General features: G+C 40.1%; 1 protein-coding gene across 7 annotated transcripts in view; it reads left to right on the top strand.

Annotated features, from left to right (window-relative positions):
- The first annotated feature begins 1,405 nt into the window (after nucleotides 1–1,405).
- Nucleotides 1,406–20,874, top strand: part of LOC127513619 (UDP-glucuronosyltransferase 2A1-like) — a 63,636-nt gene continuing 44,167 nt past the window's right edge. For 2 of the 7 annotated variants that reach the window (XM_051895589.1, XM_051895590.1), the window contains exons 1-2: nucleotides 1,406–2,186; nucleotides 12,594–12,742. In XM_051895589.1, coding sequence (XP_051751549.1) covers nucleotides 1,460–2,186; nucleotides 12,594–12,742 — 876 coding nt within the window. In that variant the 5' untranslated portion in view covers nucleotides 1,406–1,459. Of the gene's footprint in view, nucleotides 2,187–4,972; nucleotides 5,896–11,494; nucleotides 12,453–12,593; nucleotides 12,743–13,505; nucleotides 13,638–14,007; nucleotides 14,096–14,182; nucleotides 14,403–14,553; nucleotides 15,524–20,874 lie in introns of those variants that run through there. The other 5 variants (XM_051895597.1, XM_051895598.1, XM_051895588.1 and 2 more) reach the window with 5 other exon arrangements.

Raw genomic sequence — 20,874 nt, 5'->3', positions numbered from 1 at the left:
TAATCTGTTTGGTTGCTAGGGAGTGGCTTGGCAGCTACCAATGATGATACTCCAAAGGCTGCTTGCCAATATAAACCAACCCCCATGCTTCTATGTCATTCAGATGTGAAGATATCCCTTTTGGATTTGGGTTGCTAGGGTGCTTGACAATGGTTGCTAGGGTGTGGCTATGAAGAGCTGAAGGTGATTCGTGATTGGTTGTTTGCTGCCCTGAGTCAAACAAGCCCACCCTCATGTTCCTATGACACTTCTATCCAAAGATATCCCTTTGTTCATTTTCAATGGAAGTCAATAGAACTGTTGCTAGGGTGCTCTAAATGGTTGTTAGGGCATGACTTGATAGCTTCACAATGATCCTGAGAGACTGATTGGTTGCCTGAGTAAAATGAGCCCGCCCCCTTGTTTCTATGACATTGTGATCCAGAGTTATGCTCAATACAAAATCCCTATGTAATTTACCATAGTAGGAAAAACACACTGGTTCATGGGCACGGCTTCACCATAGTATGTCAATGGGGCAACTTTGGGCAGCTCTCTCAACATGGTGACCCACATGTTTCTACGAAATCCTCGCTCAGAGCTATGACCCGTCAAAGTTTGTCGCAATGTTAAGTCTATGGGATTTTTCGGCTGATTTTACATCGTACACCCGATCGCTTGTAAAAGTCACAGCACACCATTCCTCAATAATCCGCACGATTTGACGCCTCATTCACGGGTCTATGACAAACGGTGCGGGACGAGTTACGCGCCGAAATTTTGTGTGGAAGAATAATAATAAGTATGCAAGAGAACAATAATGAGCAAGCACCATTAATGAGTTTAAATAGCATGTCTTTTTCAAGCCAACTTAATGACAGTATTTCACCCAGTTGCTTAATTTGTCATCTATGAAGAAACAATTACTCACTTATTTTATTACTTATTCTTTGCATAATTTTACATTCTTAAAGTTTTTTTTTAAATAACTCTAAAATGCAATAGCTTGAAAGACTCTTCTGTGGTGTAATACTTATAATATGAAATAATACACTTATGAATACACTATAGCTACATGAAATTGAGAAGAATTTATAATATTTACAAAAGCAAATTTAGGAACCAAATTCATGTATGTATTGCTTTTAAAAATAAAACCAAAACCATTCTAATAACTAAAGTTTCATTTCCTTATTAATGCTCTGATAGTGATTCCTCCTTTCTTATTTAATTGTGTAAGTGATTATTTAATTTTTGTTACTGCCAGTAAAATAGATGATCTATTACCAGAATGACTGACATGGTGCAGTTATCTGCTTAAATAATCACTCTATCGTGACTATTTCTTTAAAAGTAAAGATCGTTTAAGACCTTCCCCTTTATTTGATTGCATAACTCTGTCTGTGAGCTGAAGCTCCTCCTCCACAAGTCCACATGTTAGTACAAGCTCATTGTACGCAGAGGTTTGTTCACGGCTGTCATGAGTCCCAGAGGAAGCTCCGGTGTTTTCCTGCTAGTGCTGCTGATCCTGAACCTGCAGAGTGTGTCGGGAGGAAAGGTCCTCGTCTGGCCTTCTGAATTCAGCCACTGGTTCAATATAAAAGTCATCCTAGACACGCTGATCGAAAGAGGACACAACATCACTGTGGTGACCCACACAGCCTCACTGTCGGTCCAAACCAGCCCGTCCGCGGGATATAATGTGGAGATTCTACAGGTGCCTTACACAAAGCAGGACATCCTGGAGAACATGGAAAGGATGCTGAAATGCTGGACTCATGATCTACCGAATGACAACATCATCACGGCTTCCATGAAGATCAAGGAGATGATTGACACAGGCACCGAGCAGAATCAGGCTGTGTGTAATGAGCTCTTTGCCAGAGAAGACCTCCTTGAGAAGTGGAGGAAGGAGAAGTTCGACGTCTTACTGGCCGACCCTATATTCATGTGTGGGGAGCTGCTGGCACAGAAGCTGGACTTGCCTTTCATTCTCAGTCTCAGGTTCTCCTTTGGTAACACAGTTGAGAGACTCTGCGGCCAGCTGCCGGCTCCGCCATCCTACGTCCCCTCCATCGGCTCGGAGAAGACAGATGAGATGAACTTCCTGCAGAGGCTGAAGAACTTTCTGTTCTATGGCTCACAGGACGTCCTGTTTTATCTGGTCACTAAATCAAAGTGGGATCACTTATATACGGAAGTCATGGGTAAGTACGATTTATACATGTGGGATAGAAATGGTGGCTATAGCAAACAAAAACAATCATTAATGTTGGTCATGGCTTGTTTTGAAAAAAAACAGGAAAAACAAAGCCGGTGTGTGTGGAGCAACTGGTGGATTGTTGTTGTCACACTAATTGCATCATCAGGTTCTGTACTCCTATTGGTTTAGGATTTGATGGTTGTTGTAGAAGAATCTTCTGACACTGCCGGAGTTTCATCAGAGGTAAAAATCTGATCACAGTGGTCATTAATCGTCTGTCGACGAACATGTCAAACTCGTGATCAAAGACTTCAGATTTTAGCCTATGATCAGTGGAATCTTTTAGGATTTGCAAAATTTGTCTCAGACGGCAAAATCGTGACCAAAATGTTCAGTGTGAACCGGCTTTACATACATTAATTGCCATAAGTTATTTGGGGTACAAAAATATTTAGGCCTAAATGTAAGATTCATGTGTTTGAATTGCATTTAAAATTTCCATCCATTTTAATTACACCGTTTTTTTTGTACGGCTGACAAATATACATCACATTAAGTTTATTAGTTTATGTTAAAAATGTAATCCAAATGGATGAAAAATTCATGTGCAATTCAAATACATGACTCTTAAATATTGTTTTATAGGTTTACTTTGAATCAGACATTAAAAGACAAAATCAAGTCCCGTCCTACATGTCTTCTTTTAAAAAAAAAAAAAAAACGTTTTGTTCTGACATATGTCACAATAGGAATGAAAGACTTGTCATGTGATCATGGCACTGAGGAGAGTGAAGCAATTGGCAAAAGTGTAGGAACCACAGGAAACATAAGATTTTCATAACATACGGTTTTCAGAAATATTCACAGTTATTAAGGATATAAAACAGGCACTAAACACTCAAAGAACCAAAAGTACACAGACCATATATGACACTATTCTTCATTTCATTTCAAAACTTTAATCAACCAAGATTATTTATAAAAAGAAAAAAACATGTGATATTTTGTAATTATTAGACTATATTTGATCTGAGATCAGAGTTATTGTGACATAATTCTCCATATGAAAAGTTGTGAAACACAGGATTTTCCTTTTTTTGAGCCACACCTGTCATGTGACGCTTAAGCAAATAACCGGATAATACAGAGTTCACAAAAGGTCTTAAACATGAACAGACATGAACAATTTATCAAATTCTAGATGACCAATTAAACTTACAGCTCTGGCAAGAACTTTCAGCAGTATTTTAGGAGGTTCTACAAACTAGTCAAAGACAGTTTTGACCAATAAGCAGCTGAAAACAAATTCTTCTTATAGCTAAAACCTCAGTGTCATTCTGATTAGCCTCAACCTTTCCCAACAATACCAGAAACATAAAACCACTGATAATGTGCACTTTGCCATGCAGTAATTCAACCTCAAGTGCACTGGAGCAGTACATTCTGCAAATAAAGAGTGTTTTAGCCCAATAAAGTGAGTCATCAGAAGATTATATGGGCCATTCCTACCATTTGATGCCTTATGCCCTTTTTGAACTTTTGAAAGTTATCAAGAGCATTAGTTTCATCAGGAGTCATCAAGATACACAATTTCTGAAATGTACTATCATTTTTTTATTTTTATTTTTTTTATTTTTTTTTTGGCTCATCACAGCAAAATAAATAAATAAATGAAAATTCCCAGATTATACAAATTGACCCTTTGTTGTGTAGAGACATTTCATTTGTGCTGTTCCAGAAGTGCTTGATAAATGTTCCCTGCTTTATGGCCCAAAGAATATAAAACTATGAGACCAGATTCATGACTGTTTAGGCCAAAGTATTCAAAGTTATAAGCAAAAATAGCTTTTCTTTTCATGACCTGCAGGTGGCGCTATCCTCAAACTGCTATTCCACCAGGTTATTTACTTTTATTTATTTATTATTTTCTCATTTATGGTTATTTTGTTAATTTATTTAATAACATTTATGAAAAAACTACACGTTAGCATTAAAAAGAGTAATTATGTAATTAATGGAAATATACTTTAAAATAATATACTTCAGTGCAAACTGACTGTAATGATTTCTGACAGCTGCATGTTACTTGCAATTAAATGTAAATGTATTGTAGTTTAAACTTATAATAAATGCAGTTAGCTGAGCTTTAGAGTGCTTTTTAACACACTTAAGTATGACTTCAGTACATCTTTATATGTAATTTAATAATTAATGCTATTGTCATTGTTGAGATATGGTTAAAGTGTGCTGCTGAATGTACCGACAAGCATTTATGGTAAACTGAAATATTCTTTAAACTCATTTCTATTGAAACTCTATGTCATGTATTTATTTTCTTATATTTATTTATTGTATGTCAATTTATTTATATTTACACATTTTTATTGTAATGATGAAGTTGCAATTCAGTACATTTAAAATATATTAACTTTAAATGTAATATTGAATAACACACCTGTTAAAATTATAATCAAGTAGGCTACTTTACATGTGCTTTAGTATGTCAGTCGACACATCAAAATAAATGTAGGCTACTTCTTTAAAGCATGACAAAAGATTTTTAAAACACAATGATTTAAAATGTACTTTAAAGTAAAATGTTTTGACATTACTAAGTGCACTTTTTAAACCTATAGCCACTAGTAATGAAAGTGTACTCAAGTACCCTACACTTAGGGCATAAGTGGCCTTTTATTTTATATTATCGGCACTTGCTACATTTTTTTAATACGTTTAAAATTTGAAGTACAACTTTGAAGTGCGCATTTAATACAATTAAACTTTTTTTCACAAGAGATTGTAGTGTGTTGGTTTATGTAAATCTGGGAGTATTTCCCGACTCTTTACTCGTGACGTCACGTGACGTGACTCCAAAGTCCTGCGGCCCCGCCCATTACACCAAACTTCTTCCCTGTATACACGCCTATCTTTTTTATCTAAGTGCAAAGAGGGAAGGGTGTTTGTCTGCCGCGTTTTCACGAGTGCTTCTGCTATGGAGTTCTTGGGAAAGTCATGTTCACTTTTCGTAATCTTCCTCTTGACTGACGTGAGCTTTACGCGCGGTGGAAACGTGCTCGTGCTGCCGGGAGAGTACAGCCACTGGCACAACATGCGCAACATCGTGGAAGAACTGCTGAACCGCAATCACAGCGTGACACTTCTGGTGAACTCGGCCTCACCTTCCGTGAACTTCACAGCGCAGGAGAGGTTTGAGTTCCTGGTGTTTGATGTGCCTCTGAAGGCGCATGAGGTGCACAGTCTGAGCGAAGAGATGCTCAACATCTGGATGCAGCACCCCACACCAAGCAGGGTCACAATTGGTCTCCAGATAATGGAGCTGATGGGGAAAATTAACGAAATGCACCGCATCATGTGCGGCACCATGCTGCGTAATGACGCGCTGATGGCTCGCTTGAGGGATCTGAAGTTTGATGTGCTCCTCTATGATCCCATGATCATGTGCAGTGACCTGCTGGCAGAGATTCTGGAGCTGCCGTTCGTCCTCTCTCTGCGGCTTTCTCTGGGGTTCTCCATGGAGAGGATGTGTGGACAGATGCCCACGCCGCTCTCTTATGTGCCGGTTCCGCCGACGGTGATGACGGATCACATGAGCTTCATGGAGAGAGTGAAAAATATGATTATGTATGTTGTTTATTCCTTCGGGTTTCGGATGGCCTCGAAAAATTTGGATAATTTCTACAGTGAAGTGTTAGGTAAGGTCCTCGCGAATGTAAAGGGTTTTTCCTCTCACGGACATCTTGTGGACAAATTTAGCTAGAATAAGCTTACTATGGAAACTTACGCCAGTGAATAAAAATAAAAGGTAATTACGACTTTTTATCTCACAATTAAGACTATTTTCTCGCACTCCTGATTTTTTGTGAGAATATAAACTCGCAATTGCTAGAAAAATTAGAATTGTGAGATGATAACTCAAAATTACCTTTTTTATTTATTTATTTATTTATTTTATTATTCCGTAGTGGTGGTGGGGAAGAAAAACAGAATTGTGAGATGTAACCTAAGAATTCTAAGGAAAAATTCAGGATTGCGAGATGAAAAGATATTTTTTTTATTATAAACATTCTGAATATCAGTCAATTTGGCTACAGGCTTACAGACTGAATTGTGAATGAGCAGCAAACAACAGCAGTATCACTGGAGCCTGCGGTTAAAGGGATAATTCACCCAAAAATGAGAATTCTGTCATCATTTACTTACTCTCAAGTTCTTCCAAACCTGTATGAGTTTCTTCTGCTGAACACAAAAGAAGATATTTCATGGACCACATTGACTTCAGTAGTATGGAAAAAAATACTATGGAAGTCAACGTGGTCCATCAACAGTTTGGTTACCAACGTTCTTCAAAATATCTTTGTTCAGCAGAAGAAAGAAACTCATACAGGTTTGGAAGAACTTGAGAGTGAGTAAATGATGACAGAATTTTAATTTTTGGGTGAATTATACCTTTAAGTCCATCCCACTGATGGGAATTGTTGAGAAAACAGTTCGGATGCAACAGCATTCGCGCCGTTGTCTGTTGTGACACGAAATTCTCTGAGGGCCCGTCCACACAGAGATGATTTTTGCTGTATACGCAAAAATTTTGTATCATATAGGCGTTCGTCCAGACGGATCCAGCGTTTTCAGAAGGTGAAACTGCTATTTTTTTAAGCTGGGTCCCAGAGTGGATAAATCTGAAAACGACACCCTTGTGTTTTCGTCTGTACAGCCAATCCATATATTTTGTGAAACGATGATGTCATCACCCCATGTGTCGACCCTAGTCAGACGGCGCTAACAGCACAAAACAGCAACAACAACAACAATAGCGGACTACATGCTTGTGTTCGTGCCGCAGAAGCTTCCGAGCCTATTAGCTTTACTAAAGCAAAGCTTTATTTCTAAGCTTTACTAAAGTTTGTATACAGCACACAAAGTTTATGCGTATGCTCCTAGTCTTATTCTCCGTTTTTAGTGTATCCCTGTGGCAGAATTACAGCACCACATACTGGTCTGGCATATATACTACATCGTTTTGAGTCTGTTTCAGTGGTTTCATGTGTACGCAGATATTTCTTGAGACAAGGAAAAAAAAAAAGATTGGATAGGGAAATCGTGTTCAGACTTATGATGCGTTTTTATTAACATCGTAGATCAGGGGTGTTCAACCCTGCTCCTGAAGAGCTACCATCCTGCAGATTTCATCTCCAACCCCACTTAAACACACCTGAAGCAGCTAATCAAGGTGTTCAGGGTTGCTTGATAATTACAGACAGGTGTGTTGGAGCTAAAGTCTGCAGGACGGTAGCTCTCCAGGAGAAGGGTTGGACACCCCTGTCGTAGATCTGGCAAAGTTATATTTCCTCTTAAAAAATTATTTACATTTATAACACTATATTTTATATTACATTGGCATTACATTACAGAAAACTGGTTAACGCTGCTGTGCTGAGTGTTTCTAATGGCCAATATGGCATCTTTCTCTCTTCTGACGTCTGTAATCAATCAGTAATCAATTTACTAATGCATTATTAAAATCAATTGTTTTTCTTTGTTAATATTATTTAATGGATTTCAGCTAACATGAACAGTTGTATTTTTTATTAACAGAGATGATTAAATATTGCAAGAAATGTATTGCTCATTGTTATAATGACATTATCATTAATTAATGGAACCTTATTGTAAAGTGTTACTTTACAATAAAAAAATGGTACAAAATAATTGAATTGATTAGACTTATCTTCACATTAATCTTAATATTAAAAATACCACATTTCTTGTGTGTTCTTGTTTGAATGGAAAACTAAAGGGGCTAAAGAGGTAATGGGCCCTTATAATTGCTGTTTGCAGCTATATTTCTCATTTTTGTTATTCATCATTGAATTAATTAATTATTACTTAGAAATGATAGCGATAGTGAGCTTGTTTTTAGCTGGTAATCTTTAACCACTTGCTGGAGAGTTAAGCTATTGTAAATTAACTAGAGCTAGGCTATAAAAACCCAGTCCATCAAGGTTGAAAGCCCCTGTATATAAGCCCCCTATGTATAAACCTTAATTAAACAATTTAATAATCAATTAAAAAGGAATTTATACCGGTATGATATTATGCTGTACCCACATTGGGCGACTGGTTTGGAAAAGTTATGGATGATTCAGCCGCAGGCACCATCTTCTGGTCAGATGCGGGAATTAATTCGGCCTCTACTATAGTTTCAAACACCACTACAAATGGCTGTCCCATCAAATAGTGCCCTTTTTAAAGGTATAGGGGGCAATTTCATACACAGCTCTATACTTGAGAAAGGCTGACATGGAGCATGCTAAATCTCGAACCTCCGGGGAATCACCTGTTTAAAAAAAAAAAAAAAAAAAAAAAATGCCGAACAGAGGGGTCTGCTGGCAGAAAGAGAACACGACAGAGCTCGACTCAGAGGTCAAAATGGGCTTTTAATTAATCAAAAAGTAGAATAATAAAAAAAACCTATTCCATGTGGGGAAAACAACCACCGACTGTACAGGGCAGGAACATATGATGACGAACTTGCACAGGACTGCAAACACAAGGAGAAAAAAATAGGAGAGGAAATGAGAAGGGTAATGAGGGAGAACATATCGGACAAATGAATCAATGATCAGGTAACAAGAAGGACAGGGTTAAGACAATAGACATCGGAGCACATAGAAACAAACAAAACAAAGCCATGTGCTCATGCAAAACATGACACAAACATGTAGCTACTGAGAGCTCTTACACTGTGTGTCCACACAAAACATGAAATGAATGCACACGGCTAAATAAAACTGGAACCTCGTGCATTTTACATTTACATTTACTCATTTGGCAGACGCTTTTATCCAAAGCGACTTACAAGTGAGGAATACAACAAGCGAGTCGTCATGACGAGGCAAATAGACACAAAAAGTGCTCACAATACAAGTCTTAGGTAATGCTCAGAGTATCATAAGCTACAATAGAGAGGGATTAGAGGAAGTGAAAGGATAGGTATAATTTTTTTTTTTTTTTTTTTTTTTTTTTAAATTAAGATGAGGTTAAGTGCTCACGAAAGAGATGAGTTTTCAGCTGTCTTTTGAATATTGCCAGGGATTCTGCATTCCGGATAAAGGCAGGAAGATCATTCCACCAGCAAGGAACAGTGAACGAGAATGTCCTGGAGAGTGATTTCGTGCCTCTCTGTGATGGTACCACAAGCCTTCGCTCAGGGGCTGGAGCCGACTCAGGGGCTGGAGCTGACACTGGAGCCGACTCAGGGGCTGGAACCGACATTGGAGCGGACTCGGGCTGATGCCGACACTGGAGCGGACTCAGGGGCTGGAACCGACACTGGAGCGGACTTGGGCTGGAGCCGACACTGGAGCAGACTCAGGGGCTGGAGCTGACACTGGAGCCGACTCAGAGGCTGGAGCCGACTCAGGGGCCTACTCAGGGGCTGGAGCCGACACTGGAGCAGACTCAGGGGCTGGAGCTGACACTGGAGCCGACTCAGAGGCTGGAGCCGACTCAGGGGCCTACTCAGGGGCTGGAGCCGACACTGGAGCAGACTCAGGGGCTGGAGCCGACACTGGAGCAGACTCAGGGGCTGGAGCTGACACTGGAGCAGACTCAGAGGCTGGAGCCAACTCAGGGGCTGGAGCCGACTCAGGGGCTGGAGCCGACTCAGGGGCCTACTCAGGGGCTGGAGCAGACTCAGGGGCTGGAGCTGACAGTGGAGCAGACTCAGAGGCTGGAGCCGACTCAGGGGCTGGAGCCGACTCAGGGGCCTACTCAGGGGCTGGAGCTGACACTGGAGCGGACTCAGGGGCTGGAGCCGACACTGGAGCGGACTCGGGCTGGAGCCGACACTGGAGCGGACTCAGGGGCTGGAGCCGACACTGGAGCGGACTCAGGGGCTGGAGCTGACACTGGAGTGGACTCAGAGACTGGAGTGGACTCAGGGGCTGAAACAGACAGTTGAGCTGACTCATGGGCTGGAGCCGACACTGGAGCGGACTCAGGGGCTGGAGCCAACACTGGAGCGGACTTAGGGGCTGGAACAGACACTGGAGTGAACTCAGAGGCTGGAGCTGACACTGGACTGTGCACTGGACGGGCTGGAGCCGACACTGGAGCGGACTCAGGGGCTGGAGCCAACACTGGAGCGGACTTAGGGGCTGGAACAGACACTGGAGTGAACTCAGAGGCTGGAGCTGACACTGGACTGTGCTCTGGGGCTGGAGCCGACACTGGAGCGGACTCAGGGGCTGGAACAGACTCAGGGAACGGAACAGACACTGGAGTGGACTCAGAGGTTGGAGTGGACTCAGGGGCTGGAGTGGACTCAGGGGCTGGAGCCGACACTGGAGCGGACTCAGGGGCTGGAGCCGACACTGGAGTGGACTCAGGGAATACGTGTATGGCCCAGACACACACTCTGCCAGAGCCATTATAGACAGTGCAATACTTCCTGGGCTGAGCTCTGGGGCTGAAGCAGACACTGGAGAGCATTCTGGAGCTGACTCTGGAGAACATACAGGAGCGGACTTTGGAGAACATACAAGAGCGGACCCTGGAGGACATACTGGAGCGGACTGGACTGAACTCAGGGGCTGGAGCCATCACTGGTCTCTGGTCAGGGGCCAGTGCCAAAGAGGATAGTCTTCTTTTTCAGCCTCCTCCTTTTGGCTGAAGATTTAGCAGTTTCAGGACACGGCTGACACTCTGGAGTGGACTCATGGGTTGGCACGGACTCAGGAATTATTGTTTTAGGAGCGGGCGCTGGGCTGAATGCTGGAGCAGAATCTGGGACTGAAGTGGACTCTGGAGTGGATGAAATTGTCTTAATCTTCAGGGATATGGAGGGTTTGGTTGCAGGCTCGAGATGATTTGGAGCGCAAAAATGCTTTCTGGATGGGACTGGATGAGGGTTGTTAATGTCCTCTGATCTTCAGCCATTTCGGTTTTTAGGTCCTGTGTTCTGTAACAGTTTCTTGCTGTAGAGAAGCTCACAATGAGGAATAAACAAAATAGTTTTTAATTATAACTTCCAACACACAAACAGAAGAATAACATGGAGAAACACAACCTTGTAACCTAAACATTAACAATACAAGACAAGGCACAGACTGAAACTGAGGACTTAAATACATAGGGCAAACAAAGGAGCTAATGAGTTAATTAATGAGGGACAGGTGAATGAGATGAGATAATGAGACAAACGGGAAAACTGGGTCAAAGGAAAACTAATACAAAAAAACAGAAATCTAAAAACACAAACGCCAAACAAAACATAACCCTAACAGACTCAGAATTGCACTTACATTTTCTAAAAATATAGCTGTTACAACAGTGTTGTTCCCTCGTAACATTTGCATTTAGAGTGGGAGTTGCGTAAACGTGCAAGATAAAGATATTATACTTTGGCCAAATGACAAAGTGCACCTATACCCTCCATAATGCAACACAACCTTTGCCCAAATCCTGTTGTGCTCATAGCATACTGTATTTAGGTCATTGTTCTCCAGATCAACTGCACTTATCCAAAGGCACAAACACTTCAGCATGAAACCTGGGACTGTGTTTGTGTTCGCACTGCTGTGTGGAGTAGAGGCTGGCAGGGTTTTGGTGTTGCCAGGCGAGTACAGCCACTGGCTCAACATGCGTGTGATCGTAGACGCGTTAGTTGATAAGAACCATAGCGTAACGGTTCTGGTCAGTTCTTCATCAGCTACTGTACAGTACGCACGGAAGGAGCGGTTCGACTTCAATGTGTTTAAAGTCAAGATGAAGAAAGAAGAGGCCATTGCCGTCTGGAGTGACTTTATTCATCTCTGGATGAATGACACAGCCACCACATATGAGACAATCACCACAATCTGGCGAGTGATGTCAAACTTCATGGTGCTTGCTACTGATACATGCAAGGGCATGTTTCACAATGAGGATCTTTTACACACACTTCAGGAATCTCATTATGATGTGCTTTTTTCGGATCCAATGATGCCATGTGCTGACTTGATGGCAGAGACGCTGAAAATCCCACACGTCATCTCACTGCGCTCAACGTTCGCATATAATTTCGAGCAGATTTGCGGACAGATCCCCACGCCACCGTCCTATGTTCCTGCGGTCGCTGTGCAGGATCACCTCACTGACCATATGAGCTTCACAGAGAGAGTTGAAAACATGCTCCTTTACATCATATATTCAACCATATTTCAACTGAACATGAGGTTTACTTATGATCGGCTTTACACTGAAATATGGGGTAACTGTTATTTTTTTGTTTGATTTGGGTCAGCTTTTCTGCTTGAATTGTGCAATAGGCTAATCTTCCAGATACTGTTTCTGATACTTTGTGACTTGACCTACTGTGCATCAGCAGACTATATCTCTCCATATGTCACAGGCAAACCTACAACAATGTGTGAGACCATGGGAAAAGCTGACATCTGGTTGATTAGAACGTACTGGGATTTTGAGTATCCACGCCCACTCCTGCCTAATTTTAAATTTGTTGGAGGACTACACTGCAAACCTGCCAAACCTCTGTCAAAGGTAATGACTTTGCCAAATATTATTTTGAAATATCTGCTCTTCTGAAATATTTTGATGCCTTTACATTTATGAAAAATAAGGAATCCTGACTTGAATAGATCAAGTAACATTGTAACTTTATATCAGTGGATGTGTGTATGGAGAGGGATTTGGCTACATTGAGGATTAAGGATTTGCAGTGTCATCCAATTTTGTAAACTGCATGTGGCACACTTTGACATGACATTTCTGGTGGAAAATAAGTTGTTTAGGTCACTAATTAAAAGCTGGATAAAGGGAGAAAACACATATCTGAGCAAAAATATGATTTTTCAGTTTTTACATTACTTTTGTAATTCAGCACAATAATATTTTTTGAGCCAAACAACAGATCTGTTAATTCTGTGAGATTAATTATTTTGGACCTGCGGCCTGACTGACGGCACCAAAAGAATGTGGTTCCAAGCTTTTCAAATATTCTTTGTAGTGCATGAAATATAACAAATGAGGAAGAATATAATGTAATTAAATGTTTACAATCCATCCAAACTTTGACCCCTTGGTAGAAATATGGGGCAGTTAGAACGTATCTTGTTTTTGTGGGTTCAGAACCAGAATGAACACTTTCAAGAGAGTGATACTTTTCTTTTCCCCTCAATTGCTATTTCCTATGTAAAGATGTTTACTATATGATATTTTATGTAGTTTACATGGCATATATGGTGCATCAAGTCTTGTTTTCTGTTTTTGTGTGACAGCATGTGTTCATTTTTGTGTCTTTTAGGAACTGGAGAAGTTTGTTCAGAGCTCAGGAGATCATGGCATTGTTGTTTTCTCATTGGGTTCCATGATCAACAACCTGACAATGGAAAGAGCAAACACTATTGCTTCTGCTCTTGGTCAGATCCCACAAAAGGTTTGTAACTTTTTTTGAGCACATCAAATATGGTAAATTGAAGCTCAGCTGTACTTGTAAGACACGTGGGAACAAACCTCAATGGTTCTTGCACATCAAGCAAGCACATTTAAGCGTCTGTTTACCATATTTGATGTATGTGTGTTGATCAATGTTTATATGTGATTAAGAGCCTAAATTAATTCTGTTCATCACAGAATGTAATCGTGTACTATTAACAACCTCAGAGATCTGTAGATGTGTCTTAAAGGTTTATTAGTATACATTATCATTAAAAACACATTTCACGGTAGGAAAAATAAATAAAATGTTTACAGAACCCAACTTTTCTGTTGGTCAGGTGTTCATGTGCTCAGTACTGTCTCCACAGGTTGTTTGGCGTTACAGTGGAAAAACACCAGAAACCCTCGCCCCCAATACAAAACTCTACGACTGGATCCCACAGAATGATTTGCTCGGTAAGGAAAGTGTTGTCATGTGTGCTCGTTATACACAAAGAACAATAATTGATGGCAGAAAGATACTGACTTCATTTTATCTGACAGGACATCCAAAAACAAAGGCCTTCATTACCCATGGCGGGACAAATGGACTGTATGAGGCTATTTATCATGGTGTCCCGATGGTGGGCTTGCCACTGTTTGCTGATCAGCCTGATAACATGATGCACATGAAAACCAAAGGAGCTGCTGTTGTTCTTGATATCAACACAATGGAGTCCAAAGACCTGGCGGACGCTCTCAAGACTGTCATAAATAATCCATCGTGAGTTAAGTCTTTCTAAATTTGAAATAATCCATTACCAAAGGCCTCGACCAGTTATTATCAGTTGTTTAGAAAGAACCATAAAATGGTGTTTTTCAGTTGATCATTTGTAGAGCTTATCTTGCAGCACTTCTTTTTCTTCTCTAATCAGGTACAAAGAAAGCATCATGAGACTGTCCAGAATCCACCATGATCAGCCAATGAAGCCTCTGGACCAGGCAGTTTTCTGGATCGAATTTGTGATGCGGAATAAAGGAGCTAAACATCTACGAGTTCAGGCACATGACCTGAGCTGGTATCAGTACCACTGCCTGGACGTAGTGGCCTTTTTACTCTCAGTTGTTGCACTGATCACATTCCTCTTTATTAAAACATGTAGTTTCTTTTTCCGTAAATGTTTCAGAAAGACTCGTCCTGATGGCAAAGCACGAAAGAATAAGAAAGAGTGAAAGTATAGTTGCATTGTCCTGAATACTCCTCTACAGAGATTTGGTACGTGTGTCCTCATGTGTGTGACGGCCAGTGTGTGTTTTGTGTATATTGCAAATGTACTTAAAGGTGCAGTATGTTATATTGACTGCTAGCTGCTGAATCGGTTTCTGCAATCCAAAGTCAAAATATTGGAGAGAGTTGTTTCCCGCTCCTCCTCAGACTCCACGCTCACACGGGTTGCCAGATTGAGGACTTATCTGTGATCAATGAACCAGTTAGTTTCTGACAAAATATGTTGTGTTTTCCACCAACTGGCAACCTGGGGTGTCGAAATACTATTGGGTAAATTGTCAGTGGGCGGGATCACAGATCAAAACAAAAACAGACATTCTGACCCGGAACACACATTTCAAAGTAGAATAACTGGCTATAGCATTGTTTTTCTGAGAAACAAGTATTTGTACTTTGTATGTTTCCTAAGTCTCTGAAAACATATGGCATTTTTATGGTTTACTACAGTCAAAAATGACATAAAGCACTTTTAATGAAACAAATACATGTGAATGTTCATGTAAAAAAAAACAAATTACTTGATTTTCCATGCTGCTGGTGAGTCATGAAGATACACAATTTCTGAAATGTACTATCATTTTTTAGATGACTAACACAAAATAAACACTTATATTTGATGTTCTCTGATATCGTACTAGTAATACCTTATGGAAACACAAGTGCTATTTTATATGTTTATTGCATAAAAAATGCAATGTTAACAATTTCATATCTGAGTTGTCATGTGATCTCAGAATGCATTCATATCATTGACGAGAATGGGGCAATTGACAAAAGTGTGGGAACCCCAGGAAAAAAACAGACCCTAACTGTCAGTGATGGAAGATTTACATAACATATTCACATAGGTATCAACATAGTTAGTGCCCTATTTAAGGGTATAGGTTGGCATGGAGCACGCTAAATCTCGAACCTCCGGGGAATCACCCATCAAAAAACCGAACAGAGGAGTCTGCTGGCAGTAAGAGAACGCGACAGAGCTCATAATAAAATGAGAATCAACATTGGCTTGACTTTTTTCGGAGAAGGCGAGAACTGGTTTTGCTACGGTTTCCGGGTTGAACGACATGTTTCCTGGAAACAGTGTGCAACGGGTTTGAGATACGTTTTCTCTTGTTTGGTGGGTGTGTCAAAAATGTCAGCCCAATCAGCATCAACATGCATATAAACCACGCGGTATTAAAGAAACAGCTCGTAAATGTAATTAACATCAAAATAAGTTCACAAGAGCAAGTATATTGTTTGCACGTTTATTTACATTAATGGCAAAATAACTTAAATAATAAGAGCACAAATATAGATCTGGAACTTCTTTAAGTCTGTCTAAATATCATTTAGTTTTTGCAATGTCTTCTGGTCCATATCCTTTCCTTAGGAAGGTGTGCTAGACACTGATTAATGTAGCATAAAAATACTATACTTATATATTTTGCTATTGTATTGTGGAGTGATACTTTCATAAACTTTCATAAACATAAAGGCAAATGTTGGATCACAATAATTAGGAACCACATTTTCCACAAATACTTTGACTCGATTGGGATGTTCTCTTTTATTCTGGACGGCAAGGGCAGTGACTGTAACATCAAGTGTATTTTGCAGTATTAAACATGTATTTATACCGACTTCATCAGGCTCCAAAAATTCTTCAAAAAGAACACAAAGAATGGCCTTCTCAGCTGCCATAGTTGCAACACTTGCGTCATCAGAACAGGGTGTTCAGCGCACCACCGTTTCCGTTTAAAAAACTTTTTGCAACATTTGCTGCGTTCAGCCCTGATATCAGGTTTCTGGTAAGGGATGAGGTAAGGACTCAGAGGTCAAAATGGGCTTTTACTGAATCAAATAGTAAAATTAAACAACTACCCTGTGTGGGAAAACACAACTGGCAGCTGGGCTGGACAGGACAGGAACATATGACGACAGACTTGCACTTGACTGCAAACACAAGAAGAATAAATAGGAGAAGAAATGAGGAGGGTAATGAGGGAGAGCAGGTAGGACAAATGAACCAATGATCAGGCAACTGTCACAACCCTCATTCACCATCACCAGTTGCACTACATTTCCCATAATCCCTCTTGACTCACACCTGCACACTTAGTCAGCCATCATCACACCTGCTTCAGATAATCACTCCTCACCCACACACCGGCTCATTATCTCCCTATATAAGCAAACACTAAACACTCATCCGCAAAATAATATAGGTTTCATAGACAATTGGAAAAGTTTTTGGGGCAGACCTGACCTGTTGAAAAGAGATGGTATTCATCCCTCCCGGGATGGTGCTGCTCTTCTCTCTAGTAATATGGCACATAGTCTTAGAACTGAAACATGACAAACTGGGGCCCAGGTCAGAAAGCAGACAGACTGGCTAAACCGACCGTCTGCTAGCTGCCTCACGTTACAGAAGTCAGAAAATTCAGATAACTCCCAACACATAGAAACTCTTACACCTAGATATTTTCAAATAGAGACTGTGTCTGTACCCCGAATTAGTAAAAACAAAAAACTTCCAAACTCATTTAATGGTAAAAATTTAATTGATGTTCAACAAATAAAAAATAGAGATAATAATGCTAAACAAATGATAAAACTCGGGTTGTTAAATATTAGATCCCTTTCTTCAAAATCACTTATTGTTAATGATATTATCAAAGATAATAATCTAGATGTGCTGTGTTTGACAGAAACTTGGCTAAAACCGGACGATTACATTACTTTAAATGAGTCTAGTCCTCAAGGTTATGATTATCGACACAATACCCGTCAGTAATCTATGTAATCTGCTGTAATCTATAGTAATATTTACAGTATTAGTCAAAAGTCTTTCAAATATAATTCCTTCGAAGTAATGGTAGTTTACGTAACATTATGTAGGTTGACATTTGTGCTGGCTACTGTATACAGGCCACCAGGACACCATACAGACTTTATCAAAGAATTTGCTGATTTTCTGTCGGAGTTAGTACTAGCTGCAGATAAAGTCCTTGTTGTTGGTGATTTTAATATCCATGTAGATAATAAGAAAGACGCATTTGCATTTGCAGATATTCTAAACTCTATTGGTGTTAGACAACATGTGTTTTCATCGCCTTAACATAACAGAAAGCTTAGAAGACCTCGATGTTGTAACAGAAACTATTGACTCTCTCTTTTCCAGCACATTAGACTCAGTTGCTCCTTTGCGCTTAAAAAAGATTAAGGAAATTAATCCAATGCCATGGTACAATGAGCACACTCGGGCCCTAAAGTTAGCAGCCAGAAAAATGGAGCGCAGCTGGAAGAAAACAAAACTAGAAGTATTTCGCATTTCGTGGAGAGAGAGAATGATTGAGTACAGAAAGGTCTTAAAATCTGCTAGATCTGCTTATTTTTCAAAACTTTTAGAAGAAAATAAACACAACCCTAGGTATTTATTTGATACAGTGGCTAAATTAACAAGAAATAAAGCTTCAACTTCTGATGTTTCCAAAGAGCACAGCAGTAATGACTTTATGAACTTCTTTACTTGCAAGATCGATAATATTAGAGAAAAAATTATAACCATGCAACCGTCTATTACAGTATCGCGTCAGATAGTGCATTGTAGTGTCTCTGAGGAAAAATTCAGTTCATTTACTGCTTTAGGAGAGGAAGAATTGTCTAGACTTGTTAAATCATCAAAATCAACAACATGTATGTTAGACCCTATACCGACAAAGCTATTGAAAGAAATGCTTCCAGAGATTATAGATCCTCTTCTTAATCGTCAATTCATCTTTATCACTAGGATACGTACCGAAAACTTTTAAGCTGGCTATTATTAAACCTCTTATTAAAAAACCACAACTTGATCCTAGAGAATTAGTCAATTACAGGCCGATCTCAAATCTCACTTTTCTGTCAAAAATACTAGAAAAGGCAGTATCATCACAACTATGTTCCTTTTTAGAAAGAAATAGTATCTGTGAGGATTTCCAGTCAGGATTTAGACCGTACCATAGTACTGAGACTGCTCTCATTAGAGTTACTAATGATTTGCTCTTATCATCAGATCGTGGTTGTATCTCTCTATTAGTGTTACTGGATCTTAGTGCTGCATTTGACACTATTGATCACAATATTCTTTTAAATAGACTCGAAAATTATGTTGGCATTAGTGGAATTGCATTGGCATGGTTCAAATCATACTTATCTGACCGTTATCAGTTTGTAGTAGTAAACGAAGAGATGTCATATCGATCACAAGTTCAATATGGAGTACCGCAAGGCTCAGTACTAGGACCGTTGCTGTTCACTCTGTACATGCTACCCTTGGGAGATATCATTAGGAAGCATGGCGTTAGTTTTCACTGTTACGCTGATGATACTCAGCTCTATATTTCTTCACGCCCTGACGAAACTTACCAATTCACAAAATTAACAGAATGCATAGCTGATATAAAAAATTGGATGACCAGTAATTTCCTACTACTAAATTCAGAAAAAACAGAGATTCTAATTTTTGGACCAAAAACTTCTTCACGTAATAACCTAGAATACTGTCTAACACTTGATGGCTGCTCTGTTAAGTCTTCGTCGTCTCTTAGGAACCTGGGTGTGCTCTTTGATACCAATCTTTCATTTGAAGGCCATGTTTCTAGCATCTGTAAAACCGCATTCTTCCATCTTAAAAATATATCTAAACTACGACATATGCTCTCAATGAAAAATGCAGAACAGTTAGTTCATGCGTTCATGACCTCAAGGCTAGATTACTGTAACGCTCTACTGGGTGGTTGTTCCGCTCGCCTGATAAATAAACTACAGCTCGTACAAAATGCAGCAGCTAGAGTTCTTACTAGAACTAGGAAGTATGACCATATTAGCCCAGTTCTGTCAACACTGCATTGGCTTCCTGTTAAACATCGTATAGATTTTAAAATCTTGCTAATTACTTACAAAGCACTAAATGGTTTAGCTCCCCAGCACCTGAGCGAGCTCCTAATTCATTATAGTCCTTCACGTCTATTGCGATCTCAGAATTCAGGCCAGCTAATAATACCTAGAATATCAAAATCAACTGCAGGCAGTAGATCCTTCTCCTATTTGGCACCTAAACTCTGGAACAATCTTCCTAGCATTGTTCGGGAAGCAGACACACTCTGTCAGTTTAAATCTAGACTAAAAACGCATTTCTTTAACCTGGCATACACATAACACATTACCAATTTATATTTTCAAATCTGTTAAAGGATTATTAGGCTGCATAAATTAGGTCAGCCGGAACCGGGAACACTTCCTATAACACCTGATGTACTCGTTACATCAGAAGAAAAATGGCATCTACGCTAATATTAGTCTTTCTGGTTATCCCGAGGTTCACCGTAGTCAACCGGATCCAGGCCGTATCCAGGTGAGACCAAGGACCTGCGCCTTGACACGAACACAACGCAGCCCTGAAGTATGAGCAGAGATTGAGTCAACTAGATCATCCACTCTGAGGGCCTCATCGTCACGACAGCCACGACACAGTTCCTCAACAACCGTCCATACCGCCGTGATGAATACGATCCTCAATTGGATGGAACTGGAATAAATACTTTGAATGTTGCGATCCTGTCGGACTTATGATAGCTACCTGAATCGTAACAAAGCACTGTTGGCCAGAGGAGAACTGGCCCCCCGACTAAGCCTGGTTTCTCCCAAGGTTTTTTTCTCCATTTAAACACCTATTTGCCACTTGTCTGCCACCTAATGTCACCTGATGGAAGTTTGGGTTCCTTGCCGCTGTCGCCTTTGGCTTGCTTAGTTGGGGACACTTGACATTTGACTTGACATTTGATATTCAACAGTGCTTTGATCTGCCTGCATTGACACTATTCTTTTAAGAGCTGCTGTGCAGCCAAATAATGTACCAGTTATCAATGTAAAGCTGCTTTGACACAATCTACATTGTAAAAAGCGCTATATAAATAAAGGTGACTTTGTCCGGTCTTATTGC

Source organism: Ctenopharyngodon idella, chromosome 5 (genome assembly GCF_019924925.1).
Source record: "Ctenopharyngodon idella isolate HZGC_01 chromosome 5, HZGC01, whole genome shotgun sequence".
In the NCBI taxonomy this organism is placed as follows: domain Eukaryota; kingdom Metazoa; phylum Chordata; class Actinopteri; order Cypriniformes; family Xenocyprididae; genus Ctenopharyngodon; species Ctenopharyngodon idella.
This window is presented reverse-complemented; position numbering and strand designations above follow the sequence as displayed.